The sequence below is a fragment of the Rhipicephalus microplus genome, chromosome 1, assembly GCF_043290135.1.
Source record: "Rhipicephalus microplus isolate Deutch F79 chromosome 1, USDA_Rmic, whole genome shotgun sequence".
Lineage (NCBI taxonomy): Eukaryota > Metazoa > Arthropoda > Arachnida > Ixodida > Ixodidae > Rhipicephalus > Rhipicephalus microplus.
In genome coordinates this window covers 23,811,817-23,832,860 of record NC_134700.1, presented here as the reverse complement: position 1 = coordinate 23,832,860, position 21,044 = coordinate 23,811,817, and the positions used below count along the sequence as shown (strand labels likewise).

Here is a 21,044-nt window from a genome sequence, read left to right as displayed (position 1 = left end):
CACTGAGCTGTATGTTCTCGGAGCCTCCGTGCTGTGGCCAGACACTGCGGCCCCCTGACCTCCCTTCTCGTCTGTTCCTTCCCGCCTGTCGCCTTCTCCGCTACCCAGGCCTTCCGTCTCACACCGCTCGGGGGCGGGGCAAAGTGCCATTAGTTCCTTTACCCGCTGCTCTAGCTCGGTCCGCCCTCCTCGTTTTTTTCAAAGTTCGCCCTTCATTTGCTCTAATAGGCTGGCGGTAGCCTCCTCCTGCTCACGCGACGCTCCGAGCTCTCTTTGGAGTTCTATCCTCTGCTCCCGTTCCGCCCTAAGCTCCCCCTGAAGCCCCTTGATGCTAGATTCCATGCGCTACACGGCCACCTTCAGTGCCTCGCACAGCCTGCACACGAAGCTCTCCTTCCGCGCGTCAGCCAAACTCATGAATGCTGTCTCATCTAAGTGGCATCAGCGCTTGCATTCTTCGCACTGCACCAGCTCACTCTCGCTCGTGGTTTTTCTAACCTCCTTAGCCATCGCCCGTCTGACCATCGGACCGAGTGCCCGACAGGCCTATGTTCAACCCTAATCTCGCTATGCAGCCACCTCCGTTAACTCTCCTACCTCAACAACTGTTTGAAGCTGCCGCCTACACCGCACACATACGTGTTCAATTTTGCTAGTAGCCTCTCACTAGGTCCCTTCGTGTTCGGCTCTAGCTCTCTAACAACTAACCGGGCACCCCGACCTTCTTCAAAACAGCCGCCTAGCCCGTTCACGTGGTCAACGTCACTACAACGTTGCCCGTGCCCCACACCTACAGTACTTGCAACGCTAATTATTCATCAGGAGAGAAAAAATAATAATGGTGTTCACAAACACCAAGAAATGAAGAGAAACTTATCTCTCGTTGCGCGCTGCTTCTGCACCAACCGACCTTGCACAACCTTGCACGACCTTGAATCCGCCGAACAGGCGGAGCGCGCGAAAACACGCCCGCACAGCTCGGAAGTAGGGCGAACACGCGTGGGAGATAAGCGCGCGTCGGCGCATCGTGACTGTCCATATAATTGCTATCGCAAATGAAAGAGCTGACCTACCTCCTTTGCATGGAGTGCAAATCATCACCCCGTGTGACAGGCCTGTCATCGAATGTTACAAAAGCCGAGAGGAACGCCCCATTCATCTTCAAAAAGCAGGAAGGAACGAGGAACGCTGGGGGGGGGGGGGGGGGGCTGTTATGAACTTTGCGTGTGATCACTGGCACTCGAGCTAATATCGCAGGTATTAAAGACGGCTGTTCCACCCTTCTTTCTTGTACTTTCAATGCAACAGACTGTTGGTATCGCATTCATTGCTAAGAGCCTAAGTGAAACAAACAAGTAGTATCTTTGGACACGACGTCGCATAACTCGATCAGATAACCACGAGTGTTGAAGATTGGGCGAGTTGGTTCGTCGTACTTGAACTGGTATAGCGCATTACGGGGAAGAAGAAACGGCGGAGCAGACCGACACAAGAGGACAGAGCGCTAACTTCCAACTGGATCGGCACCAAACATAGCATCCTAGATTGCTTAGGACGCACGCGCGACCGCGATCAGATGAACGCTGGCTGAAGCGACAATGGTCACTCCAATTGCCGAAGCGGTTTTTGCACTGTCAGTTATCTAAACTCGAGGCAGAGGTTATAGTAGCCTAGAAAATTTACGAGCATGTCTCATTAGGCCTCGAGATAGCACGCTCGCGAATGCGCCCTTCAAGCGATGCAGCTTCCGCCCCCTCCCACACAAAAAAAAACGGATAAATAGATGCGATGACGTGATGTTTAATTTTTTTTTAACCGTCAGCTATTGACCTTGGAAAGCGAAAGGCGGATGTGTAACAAGGCGCAGCCGCGCTTCACAGTGAACTTTCTGACCCCAGAGCTGCCAGCGTAAGCCTCCCTATTGAAAGCTGCGAGTATTAAAACTGAATTCCGGCTGCTCCGACCAAGAAGCATGCTTTTAATAATGAGGTGACATTAAAAAAAAAACATGCGAAAATTTTGAATACGGACCAAATCAATCTGGATGGAGATCAAAATGGCAGGGTGTTTTCGGAGCTTTTACAGCAGCGATTACAAACGCGGATGTGCTGTTGGAAGGAATTACGAAACTGAACTTCTGAACGAAGATCCATAAATTATATGAAAGGAAAAGTCTCAACGAGCTTCCACTGTTCACGTGTGGACGCGAAGCGCGGGAAATTATCAAGAAGTCCACCGACGGATCACCGCCAAAGTTTCACGCACCGATTGGACTAGACGTCAGGAGCCCCTGCGCAGAGCGCGTTTAACCGTTAAGCGGACTTGCACAACAGAAGTTGCATCGGCACCAAACATAGCATCCTAGATTGCTTAGGACGCACGCGCGACCGCTGTTAATTTAGCGGAGCAATTCTAGGGACGCGATTGTGACTTTGGTGGCCCCGAGAAAAAGGTACGCATGTTTTGACGCGCCGGCGTATTGCCGGTCACCGTCGCTCCCCAATCCGACTTGGGCGCAATTTTCGTTGATATTATCAGGATGGCGCAGTAAATCTGACTTGGCGCAGGTGTGGGACCCCTGCAGGCTGCAGAGAGCGCGTTTCACTGTTAAGCGGACTTGCACAAGAGTTGCACGCGCGTCCACTGTTTATTCCGAGTAATAAAATCGGTATGTGATTGTGACTTCGGTGACCCTGACAACAAGGTGCCCACGTATTGACGCACCGGCGTGGCTATTGTTGGTCATGGACGCTCCCATATCTGACTTTGGCGCAGTTTTAGTTGACATGATCAGGATGGCGCAGTAAATCTGACTTGGCGCAGGTGTGGGACCCCTGCAGGCTGCAGAGAGCGCGTTTCACTGTTAAGCGGACTTGCACAACAGAGTTGCACGCGCGTCCACTGTTTATTCCGAGTAATAAAATCGGTATGTGATTGTGACTTCGGTGACCCTGACAACAAGGTGCCCACGTATTGACGCACCGGCGTGGCTATTGTTGGTCATGGACGCTCCCATATCTGACTTTGGCGCAGTTTTAGTTGACATGATCAGGATGGCGCAGTAAATCTGACTTGGCGCAGGTGTGGGACCCCTGCAGGCTGCAGAGAGCGCGTTTCACTGTTAAGCGGACTTGCACAACAGAGTTGCACGCGCGACCACTGTTTATTAAGAGTAATAAAATCGGTATGTGATTGCGACTTCGGTGGCCCTGAGAACGAGGTGCCCACGTATTGACGCGCCGGAGCGGCTGTTGCCGGTCATAGACGATCCAAAATCCGACTTCGGCGCAATTTCCGTTGATATGCTCAAGATGGCACAGTAAATCTGACCTGACACACTTCGGCGCAGGAGTGGCATTACTGTACAAGTCCTCGTCTGAACCACACTATTGTATGCACACGTCACGAAAGGAAGAACAACATCCCAATTGGAGTGTTCAGTTGAAACGTTCCATTAGGCCGTTCGTTTACGGGGTGGTACGTTGTTGATGCGCGGTGTACACGGCATGAATGAAGGAGCTGTAGCAGAACTTGGGACAAGAGCACGCGACCTCTGTCACCCAGTAGCGCACGTGATGCACCATGAGGAAGAATGAACCGATGTAAGATGTAGTTGGCAACGTCGCGAGCACCAGCCGAAGGTAGAGCTGCCGTTTTTGTGTATCTTGTCAGAAGGCAGCGACAATCACCCATCGATAACATTGGGCCACACAGGTCAATCCCAACGCGGCCAAATGGGCGTGCAGGGCGTGGTGAAGGCTGCAGTTGACCGGGTGATTGAGGAAACGGCTCCCGCTGCTGACATAACAAACATGAACGAATGTATTTTCGAACAAACGTGTACATACCGCGCCAGTAGTAACATCGGCGGATACGCTTTAAGCTAACCAGTGTGTGCACGTTGCGGTTCAGCCTGAACATATGCGCAGGCATCTGACCGCATATGGCTTGTTATGACGAGACGCCATTTACGCGACCACGGTATAATAGCTGGGTCCCCATTTCGCGAAATGCGTTGCTTGGCAGCGAAGAGCACGCGGGTATCCGGACGTTGATGAGCAGGGGGGCATATGAGAGACAATTCTTTTTCACCGACCAGATGGCATGTCTGTGACATGCTAACAGCAGTGAGGGGAAATCAAGGGTTTCCGTTCTATAAAATTTTGCGGGTGGTCGTGAGAGCACATCTGCGCTAGAGTGCTTTCGCCTTCCTCGGTAGACGGCGCGATGGTAGAATTCGTGCCCAACGGCCAACGCCCCCAGAAAGGTATTCCCATGCGTGGTCAGTCACCCGGTCGAAGATTTGGTTGTACAAATAGGGACAGAGCTTGTTTAACGCCCACACAAGCGTAGCAATCGGGAACTAATTAATTTAACAATAATTTCCGGCGTCTCACATGCAAAACCGTTATATTATCCCGAGGCACACAGTAATGAAGAGCTCTGAAAAATACGACCACCTAGGCTCCTTGACCGCGTGCATCTAAATATACGCCGGCTCCTAGCGGCCTGCCCCTCCCGTAATGCTACTGTTGTGGTCCTGGATGGAAACTGTCACTTTCAGGTAAACCGCGAAGAATCATAACCACGGTGCCCAAGTGCACTACATTCAAATGTACATTATTATCACGCTCCCACTTTTAGATGCTGGCTAGTATTATTATCTATTGTATAAAGGCAAGTACTAGTTTTGCACAATCTTCACCATGTGTGTTGGCGTCACAAACGTTGCTGTAGCCCTACGCAACCAACCACACGGACATATAAAACAATTAGAACATAACTACAAGTTTTAGGTGATTAAAACCACGGAAAGTGGCCCATTAGCAACCAGGAAAACACACACGCACATCTACCTTACACGGCGCGGATTTATCCAGTGTGTAGGTGAATGCGCAGAAGCGAGCGTGCAAATTCCATTATCTGCGTGGCCGCCTTCTTTGGTTACCAGCTGGTTGAGGCGCTGCGTGAACTCTAGATAAAAGCGCGGGGCAAGAAAGGGTGACAACAGATTAGTGCCGGTGCTCTCCCCCTTCTTTTGTGCTTACCCTAATTGGCGCGGCTGGCGAACAGGGACGGAACGTTTGTGTCCTCCCCTGCAGTCACGGTGGCCGTCATGCTTGGGTATACAACCTGTCTTTGACGTCACGTAGAATGTCACCCCCTAACCTCTCAATGCGGTGTAAACCGAAGTGATGCACGCTCGATATAACAGCAATGTCTCGGCTGAAAATAGGCAAACACGAACGTTCAGCATAACACAGCTATAGCCGGTAAGTATTCACTCTTAAAATTCGGCCGATTCCACGTACCTGGGAATCGACGTTATGTGAAGCATGCGGACGGAACGTGACTGTGTTGCAATGTTTTTGTTGAGCGGCACGTCATGAAATGACGCTAAATATATGTACAAATGTTGCACGCACAGCTAGACATATGTTGAAGAGTTGCAGCTGTTTACTACACTAATTGTTTGCACTTGCGCAACAATGTCAACTGGAGCATGCGTATCAGCAAAACCAGAAGCTGATATGAAGCGCTGATGCTGACCCTGGACACTGCTATATAAATCCTCTTCAGCGCATGGCACCTAACTACGATTGACGTTAGCCCAACGTGACGGCTGTATCAAAGGAGTACATATGTAATGTTTATAAAATTGGGTACGCAGTACTGCAACCACTATTGACGTTTCACGAAGATTAGCGTCTATTTGAAGAGTAGTTCCTAGACCTGGCGTAGCTCTGTGGTAGAATGCTTGACCGCCGCGCAGAATGCTTGGGTTCGATTCCTGCTGGGACCCTGAAGTTCATTATTTGCATTCGTCGGAGGGTCAGCGTTGCCAATGTCAGGATTTCCTTAACACTTGCATTTATTCTTTGCCTTAGTTGGGTCGACGCTACCGGTGTCGGGTATTGCTTAACGCTGACGCGTCTAAATTGCCCATGTGTGTTGTCGTGGTTCCTGGGTAGATACTAAGTGTCAATCACTTGTGGCACATACCCGCATACCAGCGGCGCATACCCGCCCGTGTGTATGTGCCACTGTCTGACGGGAAGTGTTTGACGACGTACGCGACGGGATTGACATTATTCATGGCTTGATCAGCGCGTCATATTTGTCAAACCATCTTACCCTCCCATGCTGATTTTGGTTCACGCCAAGTTAAGGGGGTGATCCCGATAACACCCAAACGTGAGCGGCCAGATAGAAGGATACGCTCAAAGTCACCGAAGTTCACTAAAAAATGCTTCGCATTTAAAAGAAGACAGGGCGTGCGTTCGCGGGACTTGTGCGTCCGTGTTTTTGTTTTTAGAATGAAGAACGTACACGCGCGCGCTCACTGCTTGCAGCCGTGGCGAAACGCTGCAGACGGCGAAGTTCCACCAACAACAGAACAGCGTTCATCAGACCTACATGCACGATGGCCGTCAAGCGCGACGTTGCCCGAACAGCCTTCCCTATAGCTGTTTCTCCCAGGTTCGTTTAACACAGTGGCGGCTCACAAAAGCCAACCCACGGTACGAACGCTGTTTTTCCGGACCGTTTGAACCGTTCTGGAGACGGGAGGCTGTGCAACCGAAAAAAAAAAAAACAATGCTGCTATGCCACTTGCGTGCTTACCTGCGTGCGCTGCAGCCGCTCCTCCCAGAGAGCGATGCGCTGCCGCACCGAGGGCACAACTGGATCCATCAGCTGTTAGAGCGCGTGCCGCAAAAACACGACGGCGTCGCTATGGCAACTGACCCGTCGGGCGCCGCCAGCGCGGCGGCACATTCTCCGAGAAAGCCAACGTAGTGCTCGCAAAGAAATGTTATCTAGCTACTGCGTTAGGTGATATAGCCTATTGTAGGTCACTCCGGCAACGTCGGCACATTTATGGGGCGAAGCTCCTCTTAGTCTAAAAAGAGTACTTTAATACTTTTACTGGTCGTGAAGCTTCGGCGAAAGTTCGCGGCGAGATCGAGCTATAGGTGGCAGCACCATCCCGCAAAAGTGTGGATAGGCGGTCGGCAGCGCGTATACAAATACACTCACGGCGCTTCATTGCGTGCGGTCTGAGCCGATTGTCGGCAGATAAGGTGCGTTGACTACAGTTTACTGTTAATATTTACGCTCTTCTCTACTGAATCAGTGCACGAAGCCTATGCAACGTTAACATTACCCGCGAGTAAACCGCATTCCGTCTTTCATAGGACGTGGTTAGCCTGTGTTCCGCCTGCTACGCACTGCTGTAGCGTGACTGAACTACTTATTCACATCTTTGTGATCTGCATACTACAAAAGAAAGAAAGATCGTAGAAAGCCCACATATCTGTGCGATTAGCTCGGTACCACCGTTCGCACCTTATACGTATATTTTTTTTTTCTTTTTCTCATTCTGTTCACCATGAAATGAGGGACAGTCGATAAGTCTAGCCAGGAAACCTTAGCGGCTGTGGTCGCTTTGCGCTACACTGCGTTTACCACGTGTACACACATGTTCTTGCACCAGTAAAAAGATATATAAATCTTATCTAAGAGTTCAGCAGAAAGCTTTCATCGATGAATTACGTGCATGAGAGTGCTGCAACAAAGGCCTGGTTAATGGGACAAGCGTGTTTTTTTTTTTTTCAGACAGAAAATTACCACTGCTTTCCGTCGGTCACTAACAATGTCACACAAACGCTCAAGACAAAGCAAGAAAGACGAAATTTTCAGTGAAATTATACGACATTATATATAAGGCATGACATCTGAATCCATTCCCAACGTCGGGGCTTCTTAACTCTGTTTTAAGTACAGTTTAGGTACTGATGTGTCACAGTTTATGTGATGGCAATTTTCAATGCGAAGCATTTCATAGCGAACTTTAGCGACCTTATGCGTTTCTATCTATCTGTCTGTCTCTCCTTCTACGACTTTCATGTCTCCTGGCCGTTTCGTTAATTGTATCGATACCAAAATTGGTATGGCATAACATGACTGTATGAAGAACATATTTGACTAGTAATAACGTGAAAATCATGACAGTTATGTCATGAATGTCACGATTTACATTTCATGGTCCTGGAGCTCTTGCTGTGGTTTTGTTCACATGACATGTTGCAGAACTGGTATGGTATGGCATGATTGCATGGCGAACACAAGCTAAATAAAGACCCTACCATGATAACCGCGACATGCCTTTCATGTAAAAACATAACTACATGCCACGCTCATGATGCGCTCGCGGCCGTTTCACTAGCGTCACATATACCAAATTTGCTATTACAGAACGTGAATGGATGATGAAGGTATGTGACTGGTGCAAACATGATAATCATTACATGCGTGTCATGTCACAACATGACTACATGCCACGCTCAGCGTGCGCTGGCGGCCGTTTCGCTAGCTTCACTCATACCAAATTTGGCACTAAGGGACGTGAAGGGATGACGAAGGTATGATACTGGTGCAAACATGAGATTCGTGTCATGTAACATGACTACATGCCACACTGATGATGCGCTTGCGGCCGTTTCGCTAGCTTCACATATGCCAAATTTAGGTATTACGTGATTTCAATGGATGACGACGGTATGTGACTGGTGCAAACATGATAATCATGAGATGCGTGTCATGTGAGAACATGACTACATGCCACAGTCAAGGCGCCAGTACATTTCGGCGTGACGGTGTGCGCGTGCTCGCCGGCGTTCATTTCGTCGCGTCACGCCGGCGTTGCCACGCCAGGCACCGGTCCTGCCATGTACTCGCAGGCACGCGCCGCGCTGCTTTGACGCATGCGCGTTTCAGCGCGTCCGGCATCCCTCCGTCACGAAAAGAGGGAGACGCAGTGTTGTCCGGGTAACGCATCGGCGCGAAATGCAGCATGTCGCATTTCACGCCGGTTGCCGTCGGGCCACGCCGACGGACGCTGCTCGCGCCTGGCATCAGATTATAGAGTGCTCGCGTTTTGCTAACGTAGCGTCGCTGTACGCAGCGTGCGCGCGCGTCAACGCAACATTGGAGTATATTGGGCTCTTCATGATGCGCTCGCGGCCGTTTTGCTAGCTCCACATATACCAAATTTCGTGTTACGTGGCGTCAATGGATGACGAAATATATGACTGGTGCAAACATGATAAGACTGACACGTGTCTCATGTAAGAACATGACAACATACCACGCTCATAGCATGCTCGCGGCCGTTTCGCTAGCGCCGCATACACTAAATTTGGTATCACGTGAGGTGAATAGATGACGAAGGTAAACGACATATCCAAACATGACAATCATGACACGGAAGTCATGTCATGATCATCATCAGCCTGACTACGTCCACTGCAGGACAAAGGCCTCTCTCATGTTCCGCCTGTTAACCCGGTCCTGACAGGTAGATTGCCACTATCCCTTAAGAGAAAGGTATATAGCAGCTGTATCTTGCCGGTACTTAGCTACGGAGCAGAAACCTGGAAACTTACAAAGAGGCTTCAGCTTAAATTGAGGAGGACGCAGCGAGCAATGGAAAGAAAAATGGTAGGTGTAACCTTAAGAGACAAAAAGAGAGCAGAGTGGATTAGGGAACAAACGGGGGTTAAGGATATCATAGCTGAAACCAAGAAGAGGAAATGGACATGGCCGGGCATGTAGCGCGTAGACAGGATAGCCGCTGGCCATTAAGGGTATCTGACTAGATTCCCAGAGAAGGCAAGCGGGTTAGGGGGAGATAGAAGGTTAGGTGGACAGATGAGATTAAGAAGTTTGCGGGTATAAATTGGCAGCAGCAAGCACAGGAAGTCATGTACGGCATCATTTACCTCCACCTCGTAACGTTGTGCTGATTGTGCTGAAAGTGACATATATCAGAATTTCTCATTCGTGCTTCGCCTATCATGGATTCGCACTGCACGTGGGATCTGCCATTTTTTTTTTCTATGTAGTGGTACCAAGGCAAGATAAACACAGCTAAGACTCCTCGCATGATCGATAGAACTAGAGTGCTGTAGTTGTACAGCGCGCAAGTGCATGGCCTAGAGCCTGTATATATTTTTTTTTAATTTTTACAACCTAGTCGCTATAAAATGCTGCCTTCACACACCATTTATTAGTGGTCATGTTTGGGAGGATGCCAAGAGCATTTTGCAATGAGCTTGAAACAGAAAGCGGCACCCACTCTGAAGTTATTCTGGTGAATGGAGGGTACGACGTCAATATACAGCATTCTGGAACATCGCACTCGCCAATTTGATTACAATGCATCAGCAGCCGAGCAAGACCAAATGCTTTCGTACGTCATTTCAGGCATACGTTGAAACAGTTACACTCGCGCTTACATGACCGGACAAACCACACTTTGAGAACGTGCATGACGTACGCGTACATAGAAACACGGCGTGGCTAGCAGACGACGCACGGAGTAATCCACACTTCGGCCAGTTGCCTCCAGGCGGCGACTCTGCTCAATTTTGCCGCCAATAGGAACAGAAGCAAGCGCTAAGGGCGCCCACGGCGGGGCAAAGTCTGACGAATGGGCGGGACAGTGACTTCGCGGCGCGGCGATGACGCCGGCCACGTCACTGCCATGCTCCGCTTCGGCGGCGTCCGCCGTAGTTATGCTTTCTGCGCGACGGCCACCAAGCTGCGGCCTTGTACGCGCTGTTAAAACGTGAAATCTAGCGTTGCAAAATGAATCGCGAAAGCGAAATAGTGCAAGAACGTTGTTATACAAGTTTGATGAAGAATATGGCGAGAATCAGACGTGTTCAAATCTTCAAGAAACTGACTTCTACAGTTGTGTACGCAGATTTCAGTGCACTACGTTCTACGCAATGCGCTGTGCTTTTAGAGCGCAGCTTTAGGCACTCGTTATCCGCGTTTAGAATAACTGCCAGTTGGATGCGTTATTCTAAACTTGTCCTGTGTTCTTCATAAGAGTCCGTTTTCTTTTAGCACTTCGCCATCTTGAGGGTTCCTACGTTGACCGGCGTCGTCGGCGTATAGCCGATAGAGCGAACGAAGACGATAAACATGAAACGCGGAGTCTGTTGATATCACGAGCCACTGGCCTCTGCCATCGCTTCCTTCCTTTCTCACGCGCGTTGGCCCTTCAGTCGGAGCCCGTGCGCATGCAAGGCTGGCAAGTGCGCAGCGAGTGTTTTCGCTTATCGTTACGGAGATGTCGGCGTTCATCTTCGTTCGCCATGTAATGCACAAAGTGATGTGCGTAGCACTCGAGCACGGGCAATTTCTGTAGCAATATGTAACGAATGTTACAACGGTACAACTGCCGATAGCCAGAACTTTAAACATAATTGGCGTTGCTTCAACCCAAAGCTGCGCTCAGAATTTGCATGAGAGAGTATCGTAATTGTCGGTGACTTTTCGTGCTACAAAGGCCTGTGGGTTTCCGTCTATTTCAGTTTCTATAGATTAATTTTCTTGAAGCTCAGGTTCAGTAATAACGACACTTGAAAATGTTTCTAACATTGAAGATATTTTTCGTGCGCTACGGTCAGCGCTTCCCTGCACAGTGATGTCGTGAGAAGTTTCTCGGCCCTGCGATGACGCTCACTCCGAAGATAGTTCAACTGTTGAGTCGACTATACATATAATAATGTTTTTTTTTTTATTTGCTGCCGAAACGGAGTACCGGTGAGTGTTCAAGGTCGATCATTACTGTCAGAATAAATAAGTGAAATGATCACCATTTTCGTTCATACAGGCACTAAGATGATAAGATAAGTGACTAAAAGATAAGAGAGTGACTAAAATAAGTGACTAAGAGATAAGTGTAGAGGCGAAATTCCAAACAGGCGGATCTACATGCAACTCCTCACAGCTTTAAAAATCAAAGCACACATCCGTTGCATGGAACAGAGACTTCAGTGCTACCAATAAACGTTTGCTAGGGTGACGGCGCAAGAGAGATTGCACCAAAACGCTGTATAAAACTTGCGCAGGCTGTAAAAGCGTGAAATCAATTTTCGGTATCAACGCATCATGAGCACGAGAAGATAACTTTTTGCATCACATGTTGACGCCGCCAGCGCGGGACGCAGTCAGTCAATTTTCACGTTTAAGTAGGCATGTAAGGCTCTCGCCTTACATGCCTCCTTAAACAATACCACTGATTATACAGTGAAAACAATAAAGAAGGACCGGGAAAACAACATGACTAAGCGACACAGCAGAGTAAAGGACTGGGAACTACATTGCATGGCCAACCGAACTTGGAATGCGCTATGGCACCGTAGTCATAAATCAACGCAAAACAAAACACGACAACGTGGCAAACGTCGTATGAAGTATTGCTTGATCCTGGTCACTCGCTCAATTCAAAGCACTGATTAATTTAAAGTGGCTGTTGGTTTAGTGAACACGAGGCAAATTTAAGATGTATATCTTCGTATAGAAACACGGAATGTTTATATAGCCCGAAAGTTTGGCTATACGCGCTGCCGTTAAACATTGCAGCCACTGCACTTCCGCGACGCGATAAGAACCACTAGAATCGTTGAAGGTCTCTGAATGTTACACAAATTTTCTCTAGATGCTTCACGTAAACAAAAAAAAAAAACAAGCAGCGTGTTTTTTATAGCGGGTAGCATATCTGCAGTGGAATCAGCATACCGTTGAATTTGTAGCCTCAAGGCCTCATTCGCCGCTGAATTTCACTGTCTTAGAGCTTTCCCGATTTTTTTTTTTAAGCTAACCTCACTCTGAAGACGTATTGAACCTTCACGGCTACATTTAAAGGGCAGCCAACGGCCTCCGACTTTCTTTTTACAGTCCCCAAACAGACTCATGCATCCTTCCTACGCTTGACCAACTTCCTTTCACGAGCAGTGACGCCAACTCTGCGACTGGCGACGTTGAATTCGTTAATGTTTGTTGAGACCTGGTTTAGACCAATCACGAGCTGCGCCGATCACAGAGTTGACGTCACTGCGCGTGGAAGGAAGTTGGTCAAGCGTAGGGAAGCTGCGCGAGCTTGTTTGGGGGCAGTAAAAAAAAAAGTCCGAGCCCCTTGACCAGCCCTTTCATAAAGTTTCACAGCTACGTTGGGTGCCCTACAATTGCAGCGCCGCGGCCTCTCTGGTGCCCCGACGTGGGCGAGGGCGCCCCTAGCCATTGCTACTGCTCATATCAAACTTTCGCCGAAGCTTCATGACCAGTAAAAAAACTATTGATGGACTGTGGTATAACTTTCAACACCACAGTTCATTCCGAGATTCACGAGTACACGGCACGTAACAATTGAAGGGACACTAAAGACAACAATTAAATCGAAGTTTATTGTTGAAATAGCAGTCCAGAAACCACGTAGTGTTACTTTCGTGCCAATTAAGGGCTTATTTTGAAATTGAGTCACGTATGAGTGGTCCGCATCGTGTTAGCGCGCTTCAAATTACCCGCCTGAAGAAGCGGACCGACTCACGACCCTGTTGTTGTGCACGACCTTGCCCGGCTTTGCTGCGCGGTCACCGACACTAGTAGACAAAACGAAAGCAGCAGGAGCCACAGCAGCAACAACGGTCATTGATCAACTGCCTGCCATTGGCTCCGAGACGGCAGACGTATTTTAGTTTAACTGCGCCCAGCTAGATGGCATGACCTGTCCAGTGCAACAGCGCGAAAATTGAATTTTCGAACCAGTCGCGCCAGTCGCCATATTAACGTCCAGCGGTTCTTTTTTTCATAAATCAAACAGAAACGCACAAGCAGCATTTTATTGCGTCTCTTGATGCACGAAAAAATCTTTATTTAATCCGGCTAGGTCAATTATGAGTGATTAAATGTAGGCGGTTTGTCTGATGCCATAGGTATCATTTTTCGAATGTCCTACTTCGGCGAATGTATTCTTGTGCATTTACTTTAATTTTTCAGTAAGCAGGACACAGCTGTTGATAATATAGTCGTTTTAGATGTCATATAACAGGCTTTCACTCTGACAAATTGTTATTTGACTTTAGAGTCCTTTAAGCCACGTGCTCAAACCAGAAATCATGTACCCAGAGAAATTCATCGTGTGACACTCAAATATTCTAGTTCTTTCACTGATACAGATTGTTTACCATTACACGTGATACCAAACTTGGCGATGAAAAGCGCTTCTATAAAGAGCCTCGTCATTTCGTTAATGCTTCTTCAAATGATGTTTGCGTGATTAAAGAGGGGTTCCATGCGCACTCCTTTCAGTGAAAATTGCGAGGTACCCTTCCGGCCACTTACCGTGCCATCTGGCTGCACCTTGGTAATCTTATTTTTGTGTTCGTTCGTCTTCTTATTAACACATCTACCGGTTTGTCTGACATAGCATGCACCACACGTTAATGGGATCCGGTGGATGACTCCTGTGGCCGCACTTGTGGTCGGTAAAGCGGAAAGCCCCAGTACAGCAATACACACTGCCACTGATAGCGGCGAACAGAGCGTCGGCCGTCGATCAGCTGACAAGCCGCTAAGCACGTCGGCCATTTACAAATGTGCCGTCAAGCATTCCAGCTTTATTACTGATCGTCGCGCAAGCTCTGGAATAATTTCCAGTGACCGCGTTCTGTGCGAAGTCTTGAAGGAACGATTTACAATGATCGCGAACCTTCTCGAACAATGCGGCACAGTTTGTGCTGGGCATTCCGGGCAGGCATTGTGGCCGAAAACCGAAGGAAAGTGAAAATAAGAGACGCGCGTGGCAATAACGAAGGCCCCTTGATTGATATGGGGGGTTTAACGTCCCAAAACCATCATCTGATATTGGGAGACGCTGTAGTAGAGGGCTGCGGAAATTTCGACCAACTGGGGTTCTTAAACGTGCACCCAAACCTGAGCACACGGGTCTACAGCATTTTCAATGAAGACCCTTTATATCTGCTGAGAAATGCAAGTCATTACTTGGGTGCGTGGTGGTGAAGAATAAATGTTCTTCATATCTAGCAAAGATAATATTAGAGGTTCTTTGTATCTGCCGAGAAGGATGCCCATCAGATATATAGAACCTTTACTGTTCCCTCCCTTACACCTAAGTAATGACTTGCATTCTCGAATCCCATGAAAAATTTGGAATTGTCAAATTTCAGTATGAACTAGGTGTTTCTGTAGAAAGCTTTAACAAGCTTACCTTTATTTATCATCGACTTTCATCACTTGGAAGGGATCAGCATATCTGCAGAATAATGGTGTGCGTATTTGGTCCTGCCTCACTCCAGTTTTAAGTAATTTGCGCTTATCAAAGTTAAACAGAGACATCAATGAAGCACTACAAGGGTCGCATGTGCTTAAGGTTTTGCGTATGATTTTTTATTATTTATTGACAGCTCATCCGAACACTTAGAACATGGCTGTTCCTATTGTTCTAATGTGTGTAGAACCCTTTGAAGTGTCTTTTGAAATTCCCTGTGATGATGTCATTTTATCTTGCGATGTCCAGTTTCTTTTCAATGTAATCACTGATCAGAGATGCTGGTATTACACCCACGTGCTAAAAATCATTACTGCCATATTATTCATCGCACTCGTCAAGCGAGGCATCTTTAAGATGTGCCTTAGTAGCACTTCAAAGAAGTCCTGCGAGCACTGCTTGTCTTCGAAAATCAGACAGCAAACGAAACATTCAGCTGACTCAGGATACTCACAACACAGCATGACCTCTGTTGCAGAAAACTTACTGAGGCAACTAACTCTGCTCCAATGGAGCAACACAAGTGCGCCCTACGCCAACAACGAAATATGTAGCAATGATTCCGTACACTCATAGCGTTTCACATAACGTAGCGTCTTGAGCGTGTTGGTACGTCATACTGTACGTAGCTTTCTAGCGCACAAAGAAACACTGCGTGTCCTGCATTCATCTGTCCGTGTGTTCTTTCAAGCGCTAGAAAACTATAGTTTCACCTGACCCGAAGAAACTAGCACAGCGTTGCGACATGCATGTCGTTTTTTCGGCACCCAACAAACTAAACAGTCTTAATTTGCCAAAAGACAAAGCCGAAGGGCACAGCGAGAAAGGTGTGTGCAAAAAGAACCACCGTAACAGGCTTGCAGCGTGCAACGGATGTTATTACGTGTGGTGCATGCTACAAACCGGTAGATGCGTTAACGAGAGGCTCAACGAAGACAAGAATAAGGTTGCCTAGGCGCCACCAGAGGGATTCCTCGCAATTCGCTGGAAGGAGTGCGCATGAAACCCCTCCTTAATCACGCAAACATCATTTGAAGGAACACTAACAAAATGACGAAGCTCCTTATAGCAGCGATTTTCATCGCCAAGATTGGTATAACGTGTAATACTAAACCATCTGTATCAGCGAAAGAACTATAATATTCGAGTGTCACAAGATGAATTTCTTTGGGCACATGATTTCTGGTTGGACCATGTGGCTTGTTGCGCGCCGTGTTAGGGTATATGTACTGGCGATTCTCGGAATTAACTGCATTGCCCTGTCCTTGATGCGGTATATGTCGGGAATTTAAGACTGAGTTTATTAAGACGATTTTGTTACCACGGTTTTCTTCGTAGAGGTCACTATCTGGGAACGAAAACACTCAGTCGGGGCCAAATGGTCGTTCCGGGACTCCATTCCCAAAAAGCACCACTTGACTGCCTCAGCGAAATGCAGACCATGTGACACGAACCGCATCTCCCTCGACGAAACGACATAAATGGAGTTCAGTGGTGGCCGTATGACAGGGGTATGTATCAGAGGTACTTTGAAGCTGTCACGAGAAGCTTGCAGTGCTGCCATGCGTGTATATTTCTGACAGCGCCCACGTCCGTTTTATCACGGCACAAAAGGACCACGCCGCTCTCCAAGGAAATCTAGCAAGCTTAGAGAACGCATCCGCTAGAATACACCGTAACTAAAGACGCCGGACGGTAGCCGAGCTCTAGCATTCAACGTGTTTGATGTAGCCTAATGCAGGGCAACAACCACCACCACCTTCTTCAAGCCGGGCTAGCAAATAGTGACAGGCGAAAAAGACACACCGGGGGCTTCGGTTCCGCCCGGGCCTCCCACTGGCGGATGCGGTGACGCACACCGCGGGGCTCCTCCTCCATGCCACCCGGCTGACTTGACTAAAAGATCTTGGCTCATACCCACAAGGGGGATTAGCCACACTGTACCTTATAACTGAAATTTATATACAATGCTTGTTAAGAGAGAGAAATCAGATAAGAACGAGGTAAATAATAACGCACATTAGGAAGGGAAAAAGTGTAGGGGGTTCGACAAACCAGTTTTAAAAATAGCAAAAAAAAAAGAAGGGCTGGCTGGCTTGCTCGCTTGACCCGAAGCAACACCACCTAAAATAAGTGGCGTTGCTATGGGGCAATTAAAACCACCGGTAAATATGAGGGGTAACTTGATGATGATGATGATCCACTTTGGAAAAACTTATAAAATGCTACTCGCAGCCAACGTTTCTAGAACTAGGTAAGCTGCGAAACTCCCCGCGTCAGACGACCCGTCATATGGCGCCAAAACAACTTCCGGTTTGGTGGCGCTGGCGGTGCAATAAGCATCCGCTAGCAGACGAAAACACGCAGTTGTCCTGGCAAGACGCCGTGGCGGCCGTTCTGAAAGAGCTTTCATCGGGGTTTTTTGTAGTGATAATCAGCGGTGTAAGGCAAAAACAGTATAATTGTGGCTTTCTGAACTGCCCACGATAAAAGATGCTTGATAGCATAAGATACGAGTCTGTCCGTTAGTTGCTAGTAGGTGTACGTTCGCTATTTTTTGACGAAAAAAACCCAATTACAATGTCTTTCAAATTTTCTTTAGTTTTTTTTTTATTTTAGATTTTTTATTCCTACGAATACAAGAATTAACATGTGTTTAGTATACAAAAGCAGGTCCTAAAGTCAATGACTGTGTCGGGACCTCCTGTTAAGAGCGAATTTTGGTAAAACAATGTTATAGGCAACATAAGCAATAATCAAAATTATAAACTAAGCATGATTGCAACAGAACATTGAACTATATATATATATATATATATATATATATATATATATATATATATATATATATATATATATATATATAAGGGAAAGAAGTGTGACCTAAGGGCTCGTTTTTTCCGTGTTTTGACACAATATTAATGAGATCTAACAGACAATAATGTCAAGGAATGTATACGGGAAGTTATTAGAACAAATGGAATGTAAATAAGAAGAAAGAAAAGAGGGTGAAAAAATAACCAGCCGTGAGCAGGAATATACATATATATATTGCCACGTTCCATTTCCCAACTTTTGTTATCGTCCCAAAACACCACACGATTCTCAGCGCAAACCGCGCCTGCAGTTTTCAAGAAGCTTCCGGACTGTAGTAGATCATTTCGATAAGATCACGCCTACTCTGCGAACGGTACAGATTATTCTGACACCTACGCAAACGCCAGCGATAACGCTAGAACATTCGACGGCAAGAGTATAAATGCCGACGCGCTTCGCCGCTTGTCAGTTGTTGATCGAAGGCCGACGCTCCGTTCGACGCTATCAGTCCAAGACTGCTATCTGTGCAAGACTGCTGCTGTAATTGGACTTTCCGTTTACCGGGCACAGGTTCGTCCAAATAAACAGTTAAATCCCAACACGAAGTCTCCTGTCTTCGGCCACGTCACGACCCCGTGACATCTTGTGGAGGTGCTGTTTCTTCCATGTACCGGACGCCTCCATCAAGCCGTGAACCCAGCCCACGCCGTGAAGACACCAACGCCAGCAACGAGCAGCGAGTTAGCGGCAGGCAACAAGGTCTGCCACCGGAGTACGGGCTTTTACTGGACAAGGCTCAGAAAACCAAGACGTTGACGTCGACCACGGCGACCATGTCAACGCCGGTTCTACCTGCACCACTCCTCCTCCGGCAACCTAAAGAGCCGCCAACTTTCCGCGGTTCGCCACTGGAAGACGCGGAAAGCTGGATCGAAAGGTTCGACCGCGTCGCCGCCTTCAATGACTGGACAGACGATGACAAGCTACGGCATGTGTATTTCGCCTTGAAAGATGCTGCTCGGACCTGGTTCGAGAATCAACAGCGAAGCCTCACAACGTGGGACGCCTTTCGCGCCAGGTTCCTCACCACTTTCACAAGTGTGGTGCGCAAGGAGAAGGCCGCAAATCTCCTCGAAACCCGCATGCAGATGCCAAATGAAAACGTGGCGCTATTTACGGAAGATATGATTAAACTCCTCCGCCACGCTGACTCAGACACGTCCGAGGAGAAGAAGGTCCGTCTACTTATGCGAGGAGTAAAGCAGGAACTCTTCGCCGGGCTGATCAGAAACCCGCCTAAGACGGTCACCGAATTCATTTCAGAAGCATCTAAGGTAGAGAAGACGCTCGAGATGCGCACGCGGCAATATAACCGTAGCTTCTCGTCTACAAGCTACGCCGGCATTCAAGCGCTTGGAACCACTGACTTGCGTGAGACGATCCGAGCGATCGTGCAAGAGGAGCTGCGAAAATTACTTCCTTCAGCGCAGCCTCACGTGATATCCATCGCGGACGTCGTGAGCGAGAAGATCCAGCAGTCGCTGGGCGCTCCTCAGCCTCAAGAGCCGCAGCTGCAAGTCATCAGCTATGCTACTGCAGCACGCCGCCACGCCCCTCCTCCACGCGCACGCCAAAACGCCACCCCATAGCACTTCCGTCACCAGACGCCACAGCCGCCACCACCCCCACCGACGACCTACCGTTCGCCAGCGCGCCAGCGCAGTGCGCCGAGGAAAACCGACGTTTGGCGCACCCCTGACCACCGCCCACTTTGCTACCACTGCGGCGAGGCCGGGCACACTTACCGCCGTTGCCAATACCGACAGATGGAACTGCATGGCTTCACCGTCAATGCACCACGTCCGCAGCCAGGGGAACGGCCACGTGACATCGTCGGCTACCTGAGAGGAACTCAATGAACACCACGAAATCCTTCCCGTTCACCGTCGCCCAGCCGCCGCATGTCACCGCACCCCCGGCAGTACTCTGGCCCAACGCGGGGCCGGTCTCCTAGCCCGTATGCGGGAAACTAAGGGCAGCAACCAATGCAGGTGCGGTTGCTGTGCAACGAACTACCGAAGATCCTCCGACGACTACGACGCCGCGACGGAGCTTTCCGAACACAACGCCCACCAGGCAAAGCCCTGACGGCGAAAGCTCACTTACCAAAGCTGGCCTGACGACGCAACATGGAAGCAGCGGAACAAGCCGACGCAGCCGTGACCCGACGCCACGAACTAACTGTAATGCGAGACGGCGAACTAGCGACCTCGACGTTCTTATCGACGGCCACAGTGTGACCGCTCTCGTCGATACTGGAGCCGACTATTCCGTCATCAGTGGGTCGTTCGCCGCGAAGTTAAAGAAAGTTAGGACAGCTTGGGAAGGCCCAGAAATCCGCACAGCCGTAGGTCATCTCGTAACGCCTGAAGGAATCTGTACAGCGAGAGTCACCATTAACGGCCGTATTTATCCTACAGACTTCAATGTCCACCAGCGTTGCTCGAGAGATGTCATCCTTGGCATGGACTTCTTATGCCTCCACGGTGCTGTCATCAACCTAAAAACAAAGTCGATAACGTTATCCACAGAAGAAGCACTACCGCCGCGCACGCCATCGGGGAACCATGCCTTGAATGTGCTGGAAGAACAAGTCACCATTCCGCCTCGCTCCAGCCTCATTATTTCAGTCGGAGCTCCTAAATCACCTGACTTGGAAGGCGTCGTTGAAGGCAGTCAGCATGGTTGTCACCCGAAATATTTGCGTCGCAAGAGGAATTGCAGAGCTGCGGGGAGGCAAAGCAACGGTTATGCTCACGAATTTTAGCAATGAGTACAAACATGTGAACAAAGCAACAACGGTCGCATACATCGAAGAAATTGTCGAAGCCACCAGTGTTTTCGCCCTCGCCGATTCTGCGGAACCTGCTCAGAGGAACCAAGCCCCTCCCATAGCTTTCGACGTCAATCCCAGACTTCCGAACGATAAGCAAGAACAGCTCAAGGCCCTGCTCCTGCAATACGAAGATTGCTTTTCGTCGACATCGAAAATTCGGCAGACCCCGATCACGAAACATCGCATCAT

At 48.6% G+C, this 21,044-nt stretch overlaps 1 protein-coding gene across 6 annotated transcripts in view; it reads right to left on the bottom strand.

Moving 5' to 3' along the window:
- Positions 1-21,044, bottom strand: part of LOC119178046 (uncharacterized) — an 831,732-nt gene that overhangs the window by 672,962 nt on the left and 137,726 nt on the right. The window contains exon 1 of one of the 6 annotated variants that reach the window (XM_075869251.1): positions 6,625-7,832. The exons of the other annotated variants lie outside the window; for them this stretch is intronic. Coding sequence (XP_075725366.1) covers positions 6,625-6,693 — 69 coding nt within the window. The 5' untranslated portion in view covers positions 6,694-7,832. Of the gene's footprint in view, positions 1-6,624; positions 7,833-21,044 lie in introns of those variants that run through there. 6 annotated transcript variants of the gene reach the window in all.